Source organism: Aythya ferina (genome assembly GCF_964211825.1).
Source record: "Aythya ferina genome assembly, chromosome: 6".
Classification (NCBI taxonomy): Eukaryota; Metazoa; Chordata; class Aves; order Anseriformes; family Anatidae; genus Aythya; species Aythya ferina.
This window is the reverse complement of record NC_140303.1, coordinates 36237279-36257708: the sequence shown is the minus strand read 5'-3', so window position 1 is coordinate 36257708 and position 20430 is coordinate 36237279. Positions and strand designations below refer to the sequence as shown.

The following is a 20430-nucleotide window of genomic DNA, read 5'->3' as shown; positions in this document are numbered from 1 at the left end:
GTCATGCACAAAACGCCACATCAGATAGTCACATTCTGCTCGTTTTCCATGTGACATTTCCAGACGTTTGTGCCTTCCACAGGCAGCTCTCCTCTCCCTGGCCAGCCCACAGCCCTCTGATATTTCATTTACACATAACAACTTCCCCCACATTCACATCATGTGGATCTTGACCTCTGTGGCACTGATGGCAGCTTTCCTTAGGGCTTCAAGGCAGACAGATTTCCCTCGCAAGACTTGCTGTACTGTTCCACCACAGATACACTACTGCTGTTTTCACTTAGCAGCTGCAGCAGGTACTGGTGTTGTTTGCTCTGAATGTGTCAGAAAGGAGCCATTTGGTGCCTCTTTGCAGCACGTTGCTGCCGCAGATTTGCTGGGTTTAAACCAAGTGCTTGGAGTCTAGCAAAGCAAGCAAATCTGGATGTCTGAGCAACAGCTGCTGGCCCACACGGAGGGTGGTGGTGGCACAAGAAGCAGCTCTTTGCAGGAAACTAAAGCAAACTAACTGTACGGGTTTCTCATATGTAAAGAAGTAATTATATCATTTTAAATGCAATCTATCCTGCAACACAGCAACTCCATACAAGACATGGACTTGTGGGGGGCTGTGACCCCCACAGCAGGAGGGACATTTGGGATATTGAGCTCTTATCACTGTACACAAAGCTGACATATCTACCTGATTTTTGCATTAAATAAAAATTACCAGGGGCCTTCTGGTTGTTGTGTAACTGTAGTCACCAGGAGGTACGGGCAGGCATCCTGCTGCCCATGAACCACCAGCAGGGCCCTACTGTATCTTCTTCAAATAACATTTTCATGATATAGTTTGATTACAGCACTGCCTTTATTATTTCTTGTGGGAAAGACAGTACTAATTAACTTGTATCATGGCCTGCAATTTACATGTTAAAGTTTACCCTGATTCTGATATATGGCTATAATCAGCATTATACAATAGGAGCTCGGTAATTGAGGGGTTGGGCTGCTGATGGCTTGCTGCAAAACCTGGGTGAGCTTTGGTTCAAGCTTGCTCCTGCTCACAGGGCTTCACAAACATGCCTTGCAGGACTTGTTTGCATGGCTGTTGTCCCAAATACTGCTGGTTAGTGACCCATCTCCTCACTGACATATCCTGCCTTCCCTTGTTACTCTGAGTCCCTTCATGTCCTTTGCATGTCCCATCCACTGCATTAAACAGCTCCAATGTTAACATGCAAGGCAGCATTTTCTAAACTACTGCAAACAAAACTATGGGAAGGATGAAAAATAATTAGCCATGTCTCAATGTCTAATATATTTGCATTGTTTAGACAGAGTACTTAATCATTGGTAAGACCACAGAATACTGTGTGAATTTGGATTATTACTAATACACATCGAGCAGAAGGTTATTAATTACATTTAAATGAATTATTTGATACTATTGTTATGGAGAAACTGAATGTTATTAATTATATCACAAGGGTCTCACAGGATTCCTGTGCCAATGCTGTATACAGAGCCATATTTAAATCCCATTTACTTTTAGATGCTTTTGTCTCTTGTTTTTTTTTGAGGAACTTAGAGCAAGCAGATATCACCATGAGCTGAAGCCCTGTTCCCTCAAACACACCTGAAGCTCTGAGTGACTTTGAATAGGTCTGTGAGGACCTGCATTTTTTAACAGTTTTTAAATATAGGGAAAACTTTTCATTTGAGTGAAATAGTCAGTCTGCTGAAATGTCATTTAGTCCCTTGGGTTGAAACTTGGCAGAGGGCTCCAAGTGGTCTCTAGTGCTTGGCACAGATGCCCAAAAAGGACATCTAACAGAGGGGATCAGATCCCAGATTTAATTGGTCTAATATTTCCTAGAGTTTCCTCTGTAAAATGTCTCTTAACTGCAGAAAAGAAAAGCTTTTGGCACTACTTTTTTATTTGAAAAGGTGATTGTATTAATTCAATGGAATTTTGCACTGGAATTTCATTGTAGTTTTGACAGTTAAATTCTGTGAAATTTGCAATGAAGGCTCTGTTACGCTACATTTTGTCCCCATTTGTCTTGTATACCATTGCCTTGCCTTTGGCACAATAAAAATAATCTTTAAAAATAGTGCTATAAATGGATTGACTTTGACCTTCTGAGTATCTTGTCAATAAAATAAAAATGATAAATCTGTTTCAGAGTGCCACTGGTGTAACATTAAAGAAGAGTTATTATCCAAAAAGTGACATTTGAAAAATGAGATTATGGGGAGGGGGTCTCATTCTCTGTCAATGGTGTCACATAAATATGCTCTATTTACAGTGCAAAGGGGTAATTTTGCTAACTGCCAGGCCTGCTCCCCAAACCAGGTCGTGTGTTTCCTGTGATGTGTTCTCTGCCTGCTCCATCACCATTAACAATTACAGATTACTGCAGCAAGAAATGAGCTGAGACTTCTGTTGCTGATGTGCAGAGCAGCCCAACTCCACCTCATCCTCCTCCTGTGTCCCATTTTGCAGAAGGGGAGCAAATGGTTAAGCAAAAGTTAAATGGAAGCAAATGGAAGCAAAAGTTAACCAAGAAAAGGTCCTTTTTCTCCCTTCATGATAAGCTTTCTGTTAATAAACAACTTCTAAAAGAATCACTGAAGGCTTCCTCTTATTAGGTGATAAGAAAATACTGAATATTCTGCAAAGAAACAACACACACATGGAAATAAAAAAAAGGCAGGCATGTAAACAAACAAACACAGATAGACAGCAGTTCAGATTCAAACTTTGTGTGTGATCCACACACAGGAGCTCTCATGTGTCTAGCTTTATCGGTACCTGCTTCAGGCAAGGTATAGCTGACCTATGGTTCCAAGAGCTGCAAGCCTAACTTGAATTTATCTCTAAAAAACATGTGGTAATTTTGGCTTCTCTCTTTTTAGAATTCGTTTTCATTATTTTTGTAAGTATGTATTTAAAAGTATGTGAGGTGCACTTTATTCTTGAGCATCAAATAATATCGTGACTAAAATACTCATGCAGATAGTAAATAAAAACATAGAAACAAACTTATTTTTAAAGATCACAAGACTTTAGAACCTCAAAATATTACTTGATTTTTGAGCAGAAGAAATTCAGATACTAATCTCTAGAAATAGATCCAGATCACATTTACAGGGTTATGGTTTCTGGTTCTGGTTCAGATTTGATGAAAATCTAGATAACTAAATACTACCTTGCTTTAAATTTTCTATGTTTAAATTCTAAATTTCATCTTTTCCCAGTGTCTGCCTTGAAATTTAACCCATTGCTAAACTGAAACTGAACATATAAGCAGGCGCACCCATCTTTGAGTGCTTATTACCAGAATTCCACTGAACCAGCTTCTTTAATCCTTGTCTTTTCTCACTTTTCAGCTCCTGAGTGCTCCCCGGCAGGACACCGCATCCTGCGCAATCCCTACCGCAGCACCAGGTACGACTCACTGGAGCTGCAGAGAACAGCTGCTCAGGACATGGTGTGTGACCACTCGCTGCCACCGGCATGGTACCGGTTCATGATCAACAAGAGGCCTGCAGAAATGCCAACAAGATGTGTCGAAGTCAGTAAAAACTATGTAATAACCCTGGTGAATGTGAATAAATCCTGTAATGTGATTTTCCTTTCCAGTCACCTCTATACCCTCATAACCAGTAGAGTGCAATGGGACTGGGTGAGAAGTAATGGGACATTTTTCCCATAATAATAACAATACTTTTATATCCAAGGGTCATAGTCAGAGGCCAGGATCCCTGTGGATGGGTAGTAATCAAATACAAAGCAAGGTGTTTTCAAGCTGTAAAGAGATATATTTGTTAACCTATTTATGTCACTGTAAATTATACTTTTTCAACCAATTCTGGTGTTTCAGGAACAGATTCTGGAACCTGACTCTTTTGCCATATAAATTATTATAAATTAGAAATATCTTCTCATTATGAAATCAGATGGGAAAAAATCAGAAAAGTCAACACGATAAGAAGCTCTTTAGTGTTACAGAAGGAAAAGCTAAATCTGAGTCCTTTACTGATACTGATTTTTTTTTGTATTATTTAGTTTCATAAGATTGTTAGCTACTTTATAGAGCAAAAAAGTTCCTTCATGTGTGTTTAACATGTATGGCAGTAATTTTTAACTCACAATCGTTGCTTCTACTGCAACCTGAGACTCTAAGTAAAGTTGTTGCCGCTTTGAATAACCCAGCACATGAGATAAGAGTAATTTCAAGCAAAGTATTCAACAAAATTATTCAGAAAATAATAAATCAATTGCTGTAAATTACTTTAAAGATGAAGTATTCAAACTAGAGTGTCGGGATCCTTAATAATAGGTGATGCTAACCTTCTGGAGAACCTTCATGAAATTAGCAAACAACATGTATCCATACAAAAAGGAACTGGGAACTTGTCACAACAGAAGTATATCTTCATAATCTAAAGTTAAATGAAATGTTAAGAGATAATTGTCACTTGTGTGGGATTTCTAACTCTCTGCATACACAATCCATAAATCTAATTAATGTGAACAAATTAGCATGATTATTATTGAAATATTCATTTCATGGCAGGTCATCCTTGAATGAATATCCCAATGCATTATGTGGTTTATTTTTACAGATTGCTATATTAGTGTGTATATATTCTATAAAAATTAATTTGTCATTGCATTTCAGCATTTTCAAGTATGTAGTACTACTCGACTGTCTGAGATTTCCATCAAACAATACATGCTTTGTTTCTTCAAATCTGTTCTATGGAGTTTTTTATGCAGGTTTGTAGAGTTATATTCATTAGTTTAGTTCCTTATCTTGTAACATAATTCTTGCCATTGGTTTCTTCATTATCCTCTGAATGACAGTAAATCTCTGTTTCGCCATGCTGCTGAAGGATTACATCTGTTAGATGTCAGGACTGGAAGAATACACTTCTTTCAGATCTTCACCTTCTAAATCTGCCTCTACGTTCCATCTCTTCCACTTAATTAAATCATTGTTTAATTTGGTTTTCCATTTAATTTGAGCAAAACCTCTGGAACAAAATAATTTAAATTAATAACTGCACAGCTTCCACTCCCTAATAAGCAGTTATTATTGGACATTCCAGTCTCTGGCTGAAGTGAGCTGATTTTAATTAAACAAGTCAAAGACAAAATCCTGAGCAGATAGAAGAGAAAAGAGACCAAATAAAGCCTGACAATACAGCTGGGGAGTTAAAAAGTACATTACTCCAAAATCTTGTAAAATATACGCCTGGTGATATCCTGTTGATACTGGCTGGATGCAATTAGCTGCTTATCAGTGGATAAGATTAACTTCTTAATTCAAAATAATGGTAGCTAAGGATTCTTGTCACCCAACTGAGCTCAAAGGGATTTAAACCATAACAGAGATTTAGAGGTCTTGCCCAGAGAAAGTTGTGGCAGGAGAAACAGCTCATGATAGATGGACATGTGGGAAGGCACTGCCACATAATCTGAATCTTACCACAAAGAAGCTCCACAATAAATAATAACAATAAAAAAGCCCTGTCTGAGTATTGTTGCATAAAAATAGCAATGTGTTCAACAGAAAACAGAACCAAGTCACAAACAGAAGCTGAGAGCTTGTCTACAGCTACATCATAAAGAGGCACAGCAACATTTGCAAGAAAAAACAAATAACAACAACTCAAAAGAAGCTGGTTCTCACCCACTAATTAAACAAATTAATAAAAGACAAAGGGAAAAGGCAGAACACACACACACACACAAAAAAAGTTTTTTTGTTTGTTTGTTTGTTTTTTGTCAAAGAGAGTGAAAAAATGAATTGTATTCCTGAATTCTCCATCCCTTGAATCCAACTGCTGTCCATAAACTTTTTCCTCAAGTGGCAAAATACTTTTGATTGAAACAGCTTTCCAATTTAGGTATTGCCTGCTGAATTTCCCTGGTGGTTAGCAAATGATCCTGACCTTCCTCCCTTGATTTCTTCCTTGCCTTTCTCCCTGTGCTCCCAGAGGAGGCAGAGCAATTACTGGGTCCTGGGCATGTGCTTTTGGCTACAGCCTCTTCCCAATCCAACGAAAAATTGTAGCGGAAAACAACACAAACTTGCAAATTTTGTATCCCCAGGTATCAAAACTGCTGCCTACAGATCACAGACAATAGCCTGTTCTTCCAGAACTGCCAAATTCACTGTGAAAGGGAAAAAAAATACACTAAAGGAAGAAAGGGTAGGCAAACCTTTAGTGAGATTAAGGGCTAAAACTCAGACCAAGATGCAATGCACTAACATGGCCAGACCTAGTAGCAAAATGACCTTCAGAGGAAGAGAAAAAGTGACATAAAAATTAAAGCTCTGCAGAAAATCTATTAAAAAATAGAGATGTATTTACCCGTCAATAGGGGAGAAACAGACATCAGTTACAAAAACAGGCTTCTGAATTAAAATAATAGAGGGTGTACACATACATCTGTAGACTTACATCTACATATGGGCAAGCCCCAGGAAAGGAATGAATACTGAAAAGAAAGGAGAGAGAACACAACCTGCTAGTGTTATTGAAGATCTGCACTACAGTCAGATAACAGATCAATCTGTGCATAACAGAATAGCAGTGCTTGCTGCTAACCGTAATGCAAATCCAAATGCCATGCTAATGACAGGAAGGCCTTCCAAGGCTGCCTCACAACTCATGGTGAAGCCAGAAATATCTCTGGAAACATGCTGCTTCATTCCTTCTTCTTGTTTACACAAGGGGAAAAAAGCATAGATTACACTGCAACCTTAAGGAAAAAACATCAATTAAGAATTTGATTATGCAAATAGCAATTGGTTCTGGAGCCAGCAATAACGCTCTTGATACCATATGCACGAGTCAGATTCATTATTTCTCAAAGCAATGCTAATATTTTCAGCTTTGGGTAGTCAATTGCAAATAACAAATGATAAGCTAAAAAGAAAGGGATTAAACCCAGCCTATCTACTAGAACAATTGTTACTACCATGCACTTGTCCTCTGGAATGGAGGACTGGTGGGGCTGTATTCTGTAAGCAGGGAGAGAAGAACAGATTTTTACCCTGCTGACCACAGCAATCACTGTGCACTCACTGCCAAGGTTAGGCTGCAGGTAGACCATGTGTATGGTTCAGCACTTGCATGTAGACATATGCATGTTACCTGGCCTGATGGGCACATACCAGGTGCGTACCCTTACAAGTATACACATGCACACACTCATATAGGTATGTATGTGCACTGTACCACATCCTGTCAGCTCAGATTCAAACCCTCAGATCAGCCACTGCTTAACTCCTGGTTTCCTCTCACTTTGAAGGCAGCTCTTCACCTTGGCTCAATTTATTTCCTGCAGACATGCTGGTATGCATGGCAGGAGCTGGCCTGCACTGGAGCCTCTGAGTATCCTCTTGCTCTGGACCAGAGGTGCACCCGATTCTCATCCTGGCTGCTGGATGCACTTGTCTGGAGGGAAGGGTGGGAGGGAAGGATGATAGCTCCAGCTCTGCAGGTTGCTAGCCTCCAGCTGCCCCTGGTACAGGAAATTTTGGAGTCTGACATGGCTCAGATAAGACTTTAAAGACATTTCTCTCCTATGAGTCTGTGCAGCCACTGTATTTTTTTTTACCAGCTGTGGTCCTGCAGCAAGAATTTCTACAGCTGAACTACAGATGACAATGTTTTTAAAATGCCCAACAATACCTGTATACCTGTATACCAAGATTACTTCAAGTATCCTCTTTCAGAAACTTCATTCTGTAAATGAGCAAAATCATCTCTAAATATGCCTGTGCTATAAACTCATGTACAGCAGTATATGTGGTAAAGGAAGGACGTGTTGTGTAATCAAGGCTTGTGTTTTCTCAACAACTGCATTTTTAACAATATAAATTTACCTTTATATACATATCGACTAGGCTTTAACATAGACTCAGACACTAATCTTTGGTGTATCAAACAAGGTCGTGTTCAAGCTTGTCAAATTTAAATTTAACCTGCCTATGATGCTTGATTTTGTAGTCCCTGGAGAAGATTTACTTTTCCCATGTTTGGATTAACTTCCTCTTCCACTTAACCTGCTGTAGAACTGTAGAACATTTTATAATCACAATCAAAATACAATAGCTCAACTGCATGCTATTATTCCAAACCTTTTTTTTTTTTTTTTTTTTTTTTTAGAACTTAAAAGCAAGTGACACTTCCAGGGTATTATTTCATGTTTTCATCTGCAATTCCCTTTCTCGTATGTATACAAGAATACTTCAACATTATAATAGTAGGTATGAAGAGGTTTTATTTTTCTTGTTTGTTTTTCAGACATACAAAAAGCCTTCTGTAGAAATTACAATTACAGTCTCTATTGTTCAGAAGCACGTACTTAAAAGAAACACAAGGCAGGCACTGGTTTAATTGCTACTAGAGATATTCCTGACGTAAACTGATTTCTGTGGAGTTCAGCCCCAGATTTAAGTTAAAAAAAAAAATCTTATTTATTTTAACTTACTCTGAAGAAATGCAAAAAAAAAAAAAACAACTAAGACAAAGTAAAGTTTTGAGTGGATAACAGATGCAAAATCACAATGCTTTAAATGCCAACCAACAATATACCAAAAAGCCTTCTATCTCCATTTAACTGAAACAATGCATTTCTCACATATGGTGCTACTTATTTTTAACAACATAATTTCAGTGCAATACCCAAGTGACAAGAACAATCCAGCTTGATTTCTTTGTACAATTATAAAGAACCTTAGAGTGTTCAATCAATCAAACTAGTTGATTGTCCAAACCCCAGCTAAATGGAAGGAGACATCATTGGATTAAACAATAATGGTCTATCCCATAGTTATTGGCAATGGGGGAACAAGTTTAATTTTTTTTGTTTAGGTTTTATGAACCAAATTATTTAAAAGATTAGCTGGTGCCTAATTATGAATCACAAATACTTAATGAAGGCTTACCTGCCATATAAAGGTGTTGTGAAGATTAATTAGGGAAGGCTTATAAAATGCTTTGAAGATCACAAACACCACCTAACTAGTATTGAATAAAGTACGAAAGTACTCAAAAAGCCTGGAAACAACCTAAAAAGTGTGTGTGTGTGTGTGTGTGTGTGTGTGTGTGTGTGATAGCAAAGCTCTTTTGTGCAAGCTGTGTCATCAAGTACCTTGCACAGATGCACTGAATTTGGTAGATTTAGGATTTACACCAACACAGTTTACTTCACTAACTTGCCATTAAGTTGACAAAGTGCAAACATGTTAAAGGAAGCAATCAAATGTATGTTATCCATTATATGGAGTTTTAATTGAGCATTCATTGAGGCTCACCATCCTCAAAACTATATAAGTGGGATAGAATTTGTAGGGCTATTTTTTGGTAGACCTACCAATACCCCCAGAAATAAAAGGACAAACTTTGGGCACACAGATCGTTTCCAGTGTTGTAGCTATTGTACTTTATTTTTCTTCCTGCTGCATAGCTCCATTTCAAGTGAGAAATGCTGATATTTTCCATGCCACAGCACTAGTGCTGCCATGTGCTGTACATTATGTAGATTGCCTGGACAACCCCAGCAAATCTGTGGTTCGATTCCCACCACTGGATCCTCGATAAACGAAATCCTGCCTGCAAGAGACATTCAGAGTTTGCTCTTGTGTGGAGGCAGCTGTATAACTCTTGTTCTTCATTTTGGAAGTGCTGCTGAATTACAGTACAAGATTCCCACAGCTTTTTGCTATTCTTAGAGCAGCAATGACTACAGTTATTGCAGGTAAATGCTATATCTTAAATGCCAATCTTTTGCTACCTCTGTATTCATTTTTCTAGTTACTCTCCCAAATGACTGCTTCAACATTTAATGCTAATTATGCCACAGCTGGGACCTGAACATTTTGGCTCTTTGAAATATCTCCTCTTAGAATATTTTGATTTTTTTTTTTTCTGTCTTTTTCTGTTCTTGTCTGTACTGCTGGTCAAATACCTGAATATACAATTGTCCTTGCCTCCCCCTCTCTGTAACACAAAGAGGCCTCACACAGCAATTCCTTTTGGCTAGTGTGGTGCAACTTGCCTGAATAAGATGGAAAAGATGTAGCTCAAAGCAGAAAATAAACATGTGTGCCCCATAAAGCTGCTAGGAAAACCCAGCTTCTTGATTTATACCTAAATTTTTTCCTTGGCCACTGTATAATACTGCATCACAGTTTGTTACAATAACCATTTTTTCACAGTCTGCATTTCCTGGTCACAAAGTCAGTCAAAAGGGTTCATCACTGCTTGTAATTTGTACACATTACATAATAAATGATTTTGCTCAAATGGTTTCAGTGCAAGATTTGCCAGAACAAATCCAGGGTGCTGCAGATCACAGCAGGGGTTTATCGGAGAGCTTGCATACAATGCTGGGAGCTGCCGCCAGCGGGACTAATCCATACTTCCTCAAGCGCTGAAACAGCTCACAGACTTCTGGCAAGGATAAATACAAAGAGGGAGAAAATCACTGCCTTCTTATTTCAGTGGTTTATTTTCCTCCTTGTGTGTTAAAAGAGGATACAGACCCTCTTTTAGGTACAGACTGTTTTGCAGCCAGAATGCACTTGCATCTGTCTATTTATCTACGTGGCCCACAGCACAGCAGATATATGAGAGTCTCATTAATGAATTTGTCCTTTCTGTAATGCTGAAAGGCCAGGAAGTATTATTACCACCTCAGCCACCTCTTTTAACTCTGTTTTAGAGATAAGGCACAAAGGCGCACCAGCAGTGATGGGTTTGCTCAAGGTCAGGCAGCAGAGAGGGAAACTGAGGCACTGCTCCTGCTTGGCTGGGGCAGCCAGCACGTGTTGGAGCCACTTACACAAGGCAAAAGAGATATGAAAACATATGACACATTGTTTCAAATAGTGAAAAGTCCTCTACAGAAACTGTTAGAAGATTTTTTCAGTTCATTTTCTCATGGATGCAAACATTCCATGAGACAAGTGTTTATATTTACATGGGTTAAATTATCAAATTTCCTCAAAAAGGTAATTTTTTGGCAACCATATGTCAGGAAATAGGGGCAATGGCCCTTTGCAGTGCTAGTAGCACAGGGAATGCTTCCTACAGGAGGAGCAGCATCAGCACTCCCCGTCCTCACATCAGGTGAGTGCAGAGCATGGGGACAGCCACTAGCTCCATGGGACCATGACCAGAGGGATGGGAAGACTGTGCTGTGATGCCTTACCAAATTGTTTTCCAAATTCAAGGTATAAGTGTTTCAACAAACAAGCATGAAATACAGGCTGCTGATCTCCAGTTACCATCCTCCTCCCTGTGCCCTTCTTTCTTTCTCTGCATATGGCATGTCTCTGGGTGATGCTTGCTCCACTCTTCTGTGTCTTTACAAGTATATGCTCTTAAACGTGTTTTGGATACACGTTATTTCATATCAAATCCCACTCTCTAGGTCGGGAGTTCAGCAGGATACTAGAAATACCCATTAGCTGCCTTTCTCCCTGCACAGAAAGCACTGGTGTCCCTGAAAGCTGTAAATAAATCAACAGAACAAATCTCCTAAAGACCTACATGCAACATATCTTTTAAATAGAGGAAACTAAAGGATTCTTATAAAATTCCAAGTAAAAATATATATTTTTTTGCTCATCTTCTTCTCTTCTTCACCAGATAAAGGTCTGCATGTCATTCCTTTGGGGCATCCCGTGCTGAGTCCCTGGTGACAGAGGCTCTGCCTTTCTGCATTTCTGGGGGAAAATAAGATTTTTATATTGACTCTCTATAATCCTTTTTTTTTTTTTTTTTTTAGAAGCCTGACAGTAACTAGCTCCAAGTGGAAATCAGACCTTGTCATACCATATGCTTTATTTTCTTCAAATACTTTACTTCCATTGGGTGCACAGACCCTATGCCTCATCCTCTACACTCGCTTCCAGCTGGTGTAAAACTCAAGGGGATAAAACTCAAGCACCAGGACAACACTGGTGTGTGACGTAACAGATTTATCCTTTGGTTTAGCTGCTTCTGCTGCTGTCACAAGAAACTTCTGATCGTAAAAAGTGAAGCTACAAACCTGGGCCAATGGGAATTTGTTGTTGTTGTTGTTTCCTATGTGATGTATAGCCAAATGTTCACGCCTGGAGGGAGTGTGCTGCCGGAGCTGGACTATTAGAAATAGTGTTCCCTGTGGCTAGCTGAGGAAATGCAAAGCAGCAGCAGCAGACACTCTCTGTGGAATATCACTGATATATGAGAGTTGATTATAGTCAGTGTTTGGTATTAATTTGCAAACCTTAACTTAAATATCACTACGTTTTGCATATCGGCAAATGATAGGTAACAGCACAGAGTAACAAGTAACCATTGTGACTGACTGTGAATATTTTATTAGGTTCAGATTTTTTTCCTAATCTCCCTGTTGAGGTACTTAAATTAAAGACAGCTTTGGGTAATCATGCCTCATTAGTCCATGGAAAGAGCCTAGCACCTACAGAGGGCAAATTAGATCTGAGATGCCTGAACATCCCTTTGTAAGTTGGGAAAGGTAAATCTGGTGGAACCTCTCCCAGCTGTGACTCAAAATGCTATAGTCCCAACCGTTTTAGGACCAACCCTTTCTCATACATGAGCTGCTTGTTGTGGGGATTTGCTGTGCTCAGTGGCATTGGGGCTCTAGTCCATGGATTTGGATAATCTGTTAATATATTATATATTAATATGTATAATTAATGTATTTCTTTATCTTTGTAAAGAAGCATCTCTAAACCAAGCAAGACATTTTTCATCTCCACCCATACATCTCTTTCACTGACCCTCTAAGCTCCCTACAATCAAAGTCTTGTCTTCCAGTGGCTCTCCATGGAGTCCTACTGCACTTGCCACAAACTGTTTCTTTTGTGTGCATCCTCAGATGAACAAATGTGGGACACAAGCTCCGGTGTGGCTGTCGCTGAGGTATGAATCCCTACCAGCTCCTGGTGAGATCAAGCACCTGACAGCCTGTGCTACCTGGCAGGTTTTTGGGGGCACCAAGGACTGCTGCTTGTTTCGGATACCCGTTGCCGTCAGGAACTGTGGCGAGTTCTTTGTTTATCTCCTGCAGCCTACTCAAGGATGCATGGGCTACTGTGCAGAAGGTGAGGATGGGTAAAGTATTTATCAATAAGATTGTATATGCCTCTCTCGCCTCATGTTCAAAGGTCCTGGTGCTGCAATACACATCTTGGTGACCTTGCAAGTCAAGCGTTGCTCCTGGTAAGATGCAGACCATGTAGAAAATAAATCAGCAGCTCTCCAAGGTGTTCCTGAGGAATAGCTATTATTACCAGTGCACAATAAAAGCTGATGTATACTACTGAAGAATTTGTTTGGTTACAGTTCACATGTAGCCTTTCATACTCTCTTTGGCTCTGCTTTGGCTTAAAGTTGCACAGCCAGTGAGTGGAGGCATCTCAGTTATAGTGAGGTGCTGTATCTAGGATACTGTATCTAAGGTTTGTTCTTATCTTAAATAATCCAGTATCCCCCCCCCCAAAAAAAAAAAAAAAAAAAGATTTCCTTCCAGAAACTCTGGAAGGAAAAAAAAATCTGATAACGTCTTTACCATGACATTTATATAATTACTCTCATCAGAAATAATTTTCAGCCTACTACAAGAGATCTAACCTCTGTTTGGTAGCTAGGAAACAAAGGAAATAGCAGAAAGCAATTGCTCATTCTGTTAAACCTTCTGAACTTCAGAGCATGTTCAGGTGCGTATGGATTTAGTCAGAAAAGACAGTTCTTTCTCAAAGGGAAGAAATTGTCTTCATACCTTCCTTTCAGCATTTTTGGACAGAGACGTGACACACTGAGAAACTGGGGTTATCACCTTTCAATCAGACAAAATTCAAGTTTAAATAAATTCTAAAGAGAGAGTGATCTATTTTCTTATCTTTATCAATATTTTAGCATTCCCACATGAAGAAGAGAAGATAGAGGAAAAAAGGCTCAAAGAAAGTGGGATTAATTTATTATTTTGAAATAAGAAATAGGCATGAAAGTAAATGAAACTGCTCTTTAATTTCGACGATTCTTTCTCAGAAATGATTTTTTTATCTGAATACCATCATTTTCAGTAAGATTGGCTTTCTTAATTTACAGCTTTCTTCCACCTTTGTTTGAAGGATTTTTTTTTTCCAATACCTTTTGGGTGATTAATTTTGTCCTTTCTGTTGATCCATACCTATTCAATAATGTAAATCCACCTGTATTTTTCATAAAAGAAAGTTTATCCATTCCCATCTATCCCAAACCAATGACCTTCTTCCTTTTACTTACTAGTGCTGTTGAAGCTTTCTCCTTTTTTTTTTTTTTTCCCAGGCATTTAAGCGAGGTTCACCTCTGTTGAGTCCTCACCTTCTTGATTTTGGGAGGTTTTAGCGGTATTATTCTTTGGATGGAAAACACCTAAAGATGAGGTGTTTTTTTTTTTTTTTGTTTGTTTGTTTTTTTGTTTGTTTGTTTTTTTTTTCTCAGGGCATGTTAACTCACTGTCTGAAATCCAGCTGTGAACACTGGACCACAGCAGCCTCTATGCAGCCTCAGGGATGGGTCCAGCAGGAACCGTAGGGTCTCCCTTGGTGGGACTTGATGACCTGCGGCCCCATCCCATCCACAGGGAGGCTGGGGAGCATGACACCTGTCGGCATTTCCTAGCTTCAGAACAAAACAGATTGCATGCCTCACAGTTTGGCAGAAAGGATGTCACTGGGACGAGCAGCGTACGTGCTTGCAATTCTGCTCATGTCCTCCTGCAAGCTGATCACTAAACTTTGTCCTTCTGGAAGAATTTCCTGCAAAAAGTCCTGATGTGAGTCATAGTTTGAGGCAGCTTCCCCTAGAAACAAAAGAGTAAAGGATATAAACAACCAGCACTTATTCATATTTTAAGTAACTTGTTTCTTTTTCTTACCTCTTGTTATTTGCCCCGGACAGATGTTAACATATTGGTTCTTCATTCTGCCAGAATAGCCTCAGACCTTACTCTCTTGAGCTTCCATAATATTTTCTACACTCCTGAAAAAAGTTTCTTAATATATCCTTTCAAAGCATCTGAACCAGCTTCTTGTTCTGTTTGAGCCCGGGTCTCTAGAGATGAAAGAACATCGCCCTACAGTATTATACATCTTTTTGTTTCTCCTTTCCAAGTGAATTTAAGAGGAAGAAAAGTTTCGGACTTCATTATTAGTTGAAGCCTACAGAAAGCAGGTTGTATTTTTAGAGCAGTGGTATTATTCTGGGCAGAGCAGGACTATATGTAGCAGGGTCATCCTAGGAACGTCCCAGCACAGCCTGGGAAGGATTTTCACAGCATGGTGATATGGGTTGGGTGCTATTTGCGTTTACCTCTGCAGCATCATTTGTTCTCATATCTCTTCCATACTTAACTGCAGAACTCAGATCAGAAGGCTTTGCTTCTGGGGAATGCAAAGCTGGCAGCCTTTGCCAGTGTAATTAATTTGTATTAATCCATGCACTTCATTTCAATAACATTTCTCTGACTGAAAAATAAAAAATCCCATGTCTAATATTATAGCAATGGGTAGTCAGTACCAAATTAGCTATTTTCACACTTCATATGAAATATAATTCCTTGCTTACATAGTTAATAATCAAATCACAAGAACAGAAAATGTGGTATTTCTCCCAGGTTTAGTTATATTGAAATCTTCCCGTTGAGAGAATGATTGTAGCATTAAAAATAGCATTTTGTGCTACATCCTTCTTCTGTTTTTTTGTCTTTCAGAAAACCTCCCAAGCTTGACTTTGCAGCCAGCGATAACTCCCGAGCTCGTGCAAGGTCATGCTCACTTGAAATGCACCTGGGCTCCCCCCAGCTCCAGGCCGTTGATGCAGTACACGGTGGTCTGGTCACGCCTGGTCACCCCCAGTACACGAGAGCAGATCCGGCATGACACCACCCCGCAGGCTTTTTCTTTCTTGGAGATGAGCGGTGAAAATGTCCGACTGGGAGACACGGTAATGCCCAGAGCAACATGTGGTCAGGACCCCAGGGGGGTCAAATCCCTTCTGAAATCACTGGTTTTATTTTTGTTTGGTTGGCTTTTATTTTTTTTCCCTAGTGCTGCTCCACGCTTGTTACACTTAACGTCTAATGTAGAAAAAAATACTGAAACTGGGGCCTGTTTTGAAACAGGATTAAATAACATTTACCAGATTCAGGACCTGTAACATTTCTTTGGATTGCACAGCATTCCTGGAAGCTGTCCATTTTACTATTTTCTAAAGGCAACTTGAATATTTACATTTCCATTACAGCTTCAGTGCCATAAAGTTAGTATGAGTAGTAGGTACATGTGCCTGAGCCAGCTTTTGAGTAGTATGTTTCGTACCTTGCAGCAGTGAGAATTTGCAGTAGAGGCAGATTCAGCTATATGCACTCAGTAATTTTTATACTCATGGACCAGAGACACAATAACATCTTTTCACAGTAGAGAAAGATGGTACATTTTAAAATAGAGGGAGGTTTATTTTATGGTCCTTTTCATGGTGTTCTGCCTCTCTGATTCCAAATTCTTGGTTCAATAGCATACTGAAAGATAGAGTTCATTACAAAACAATCTTTAAGAAGTGTATTTGATGGCTTACACAGCAACACAGATCTAGCTTCAACAACAACAACAAAACAGAAGCCAATACAAGATGTGAAAAAAATTGACTTGTGTATGAATTCATGGCCTTTCATGGTACAGAAACAAGACTTTTAAAGTTAAATTAGGTTCATAACTTTTATAGGCAGAGAGCCATTAGTGATGCTACAACGAACTGAAAGAATAAACAGGGATAATGGCCTTGTGTTAAAAGTAGGTTGGAAATAGTCTTGGCATTTTGCAGCTTCTCTTTGAGATATTTAAGAAACACGAATAAGCTTTTTCAAGTTCTTGAAAAGATGAGTCATCTATAACAGTAGCACAATCTAGATAGTATTTTTTTTTTCTCATTTCTCCTCATAATTACGCCTCAAGAGTTCAGAACCTGACTGATGCTGCCCTCATTTATAACATAACATGAAGCAGACAATTCTGCCAGCTTTCAAGACAAGCTTGTGTTACAAAGAGATATTTTCATCAAAATAATTTCACTTGTAATCACTTCAAATCTAGATTTAACAATCCTGAGGGATTCAGAGAAAACACAGCTCTGTTAACTAGTCACACCACCAAATCTTTATAAGACCATTTTTATTATATTAAGTTTTCAGTAAGCCCTTCTTTGTCCTCTACTGAAATCCACATGTTTAATTTAGCAGGTTTAGTGAGACTAAAACATTCTTTTCCATGCTAAAATTTTTTAAAGGTCTTCACAGCCTATTTGACTAATTATAATTATCCGTAAATCATCACTGGTGAAACCCAAGCTACAAAGCCTCAGATGTAGCTGGGAATTCATTTCTACAGAATAAGGATTAAAAAAGCATAGTACTGTGCTTGCCATCCCAATCTGGGTTTCTGATAACAGTCACAAAGCAGGGAACACTCCTTTCACTCCCAGAGGTGTAAACCTGAAGCAACTCAATAAACATGACAATAAACAGGACTAACACAAAGGGAAGGGGTTGCTATTAAAAGTAGAAGCAGACCCTGAGGACCAAACTCAGCTGTGCAGACATACTTCTCAACCTCCTGGGCCCAAGCAAGATACAACTGCAAGGAGTTTTTCACAAGCAGCTTTAAATGGAGACCGGATCTCTAGTGACAGAGACATATTAGAGAGTAGACAATGAACAAGAAAGAGAGAGTCCCAGCTCTCTTTCCCCATCTCCATTCCTGTGGCTGCACACCACCGGGTGCGTGGGTGTGATTCAGGGAAGAATTGCTCCCCCAAGATGCAGAAGTTGCAGCATTTACCAAACTACTTTAATTTAACCTGCCTTTCACCTACCTGTGCATAGTCTGAATTTGACTTCAACATTTTTGTAGGTGAATACTGGGAGCTGTATTATTTTTAAACCTCACCTGAAATCGGCATCTTCTCTGTTCATTTCTTGATAAAACACTACAGCCAAGCAAACTTATTTTCTTTTAATCACTATTTAGGTGATTGATATCTACTCTATTTTTTTTATCCACCAGAAAGTCCCCAAGTAATAGGTTAGTCACATAATATTATACCTATCAATATATTCTAATATGCAGTCAAACCTTAGAGAAGAGTAGAGATTTACTGGCCAACATTTCTGAACTCATATTGACTAAACAGCCAGTTATTTTTTAATAGTTATCATGTGTGCTTTTCTCCTACATCATTGGGTTCCAATTTTGTTATTTCAGACAGTAATGTTGGCAGCATAATGTTCGTGAAACTATTGCAGCCTTAAATAAATCTATAATATGTCGCTATTTCTATATGAACACTGAAAGAAGCCTACTCCATCTGATATGAAAATCCTGGCATTCCTAAGCCTTATTTATGCGATGGTGACAGAGGTCATTTCATTCCTCGAGGCACAGCCATCTATAAATTATAGCAGCACACTGTGAGTAATGAGTTATGCTAAGAAAGGTGTTCAGAAGAAAACCGTGGAGATTTTGCTCTGCACAGCAATCCCAAAGTTCATATGGTGAGGAGCAATTGTTACCATACATAAACTATGATGCACATTGTAAAATAAAAATGTGTAAGTAAAACTGGCCTTTCTAAGCTGCCTGCTAAAAGTGGCCATTTTGTGAGGCACTCTGAAACACCACAAGAATAACTCCAGCCAAAAAGACTGTAAATGAGTGCTTCAATATATAAAAGAGCTAATTTTCACTCTCAAGGGAAGAGGAGTGAAATTTCCTACTGCTTAAACATCAATTCTATCCCAGCCATTGGACTTGACATGGGAAACAACAGAAATAGGAAGAAATGCCTATTTGTATGTTATACCTAAGTTTAAAATTTCTTTCTGAAACTTCAGACAGAGAATGAGGAGCATCCCTGCAGAACACAGAGCTCCAGGTGGACTCAAAATGAGTTTTTAATGCAGAAAGGGGCAGACAGTGATGAGCAAAGCTCTGCAGCTGATAAGACGCCTCACTTCTACCCTGGGAAGATTTATTTCCTTAGTAGATGAAGTATCTGCAGTTAGCCTCCACATACTGTTTGGTCATTTCCCACTGGAAAGAGCTGCCTGATTATGGATAGCCCACAGCTGTGCAACTCAAGCGGGACCTCCCATGGGTCAGGTCTCACTGTTCTCCTTCCCTTCTACAGCAACAGCCCTCTTCAGGGTACAATTTGTGTCCAAAAGCCTTAAGGGCTACTTTATTAATTAACTCAATGTTAGGTTCTCCCTACTTGTCCCTTCCCACTAACCCTTTTGGAGACCATGTCCACAGACTTTATTCCTTCCCCTTTCTGCAAATAAGTACAGCCAGATCATTTCTGGGAGCTAAACTCCCCACCTCTCCAGCTTTCCTAGGAGCACCTGCCTTCAGCTCTGCTCTTCCCTTGCTCTTCTCACACAGGCTGTGCACCACAACTCCTCCTGCGCATGTTTCCCAGCAGGACCCCTCCTTCAGGCTTCTCTAACCCCAGCCCATTAGTGTTTAATTGAGGAGGATACAGCAGGGGAGGCCTTCCCTGCCATCACAAGATACCCTTTCACCTGGCATGATTGATTCCCTGCCAAACCCTTCACCTGCAAGCCATCAGTGTGCCCAAGTGACTCTTACCCTTGCAGCCCCTGCCTGCCTTCTGGCAGCTCCAAGTCTTGGAGTTAATAGAGTGAATCAGCCACAGTTAGGCTCCTGCATCTTAGTGGAAGCATGCAGACTTCCCTGCCCAGCGAACAGGCAAGAGCAGGCACCCCAAAGTGTTACCTTATGCACCAGATGCATGTCCTGCTCTTCCCAAGGGGTATCCCAACTCCTGGGGCACAAGCTGCAGAAGGGTAGGAGGCAGGACTGCAGCCAGGAGCTGCCATGAACATTGTTTATTTTCCCTGCTGTGTGTTTAGGTGAGGTAGGTAAGCAGTTCTGATGGATGGTCCCAGCCCAATGCTCCAACCTGGCAGTTTCCTCATTTTGGGGGCACGTGGCACTGCCCCGGGACGTGGCTGGGAAGGATGGTGGCAACTTATTTGCTGGTGCTTTGAGAAGTGTATAACTGAGATCAGCCTTTCTGAAGATTCCCAAAAAGAACAAATTGTCTTGCAAACCTGGGAGCCCTCACAGATCAGTGACTGATGAGCAGGGATGGGTGCTGATCACAAAAACAGGCACCTCCAGGTGCCTCCAGGAACCCAACCCATTGCTCAAGCCCAGTCCAACCACCCTTAGCATCAGAACTGCCCGAGGTGGGTAAGCTACTCAGGGCACAGTGACTTCCAAAAAATTATCCTTTGGATTCAAGGAAGGATTGTAACCCAGAGCCTTCTGAAGCTGCTTGGCCATA

The 20430-nt window shown here is 39.8% G+C and overlaps 1 protein-coding gene across 1 annotated transcript in view; it reads left to right on the top strand.

The window, feature by feature from the left end:
* The window catches only part of LOC311438809 (von Willebrand factor D and EGF domain-containing protein-like), a 177182-nt gene that overhangs the window by 34415 nt on the left and 122337 nt on the right, over positions 1-20430 (top strand). The window contains exons 2-4 of the mRNA XM_084523694.1: positions 3376-3560; positions 12902-13127; positions 15779-16011. Of these exons, the coding sequence (XP_084379820.1) occupies positions 3376-3560; positions 12902-13127; positions 15779-16011 (644 nt within the window). The remainder of the gene's footprint in view (positions 1-3375; positions 3561-12901; positions 13128-15778; positions 16012-20430) is intronic.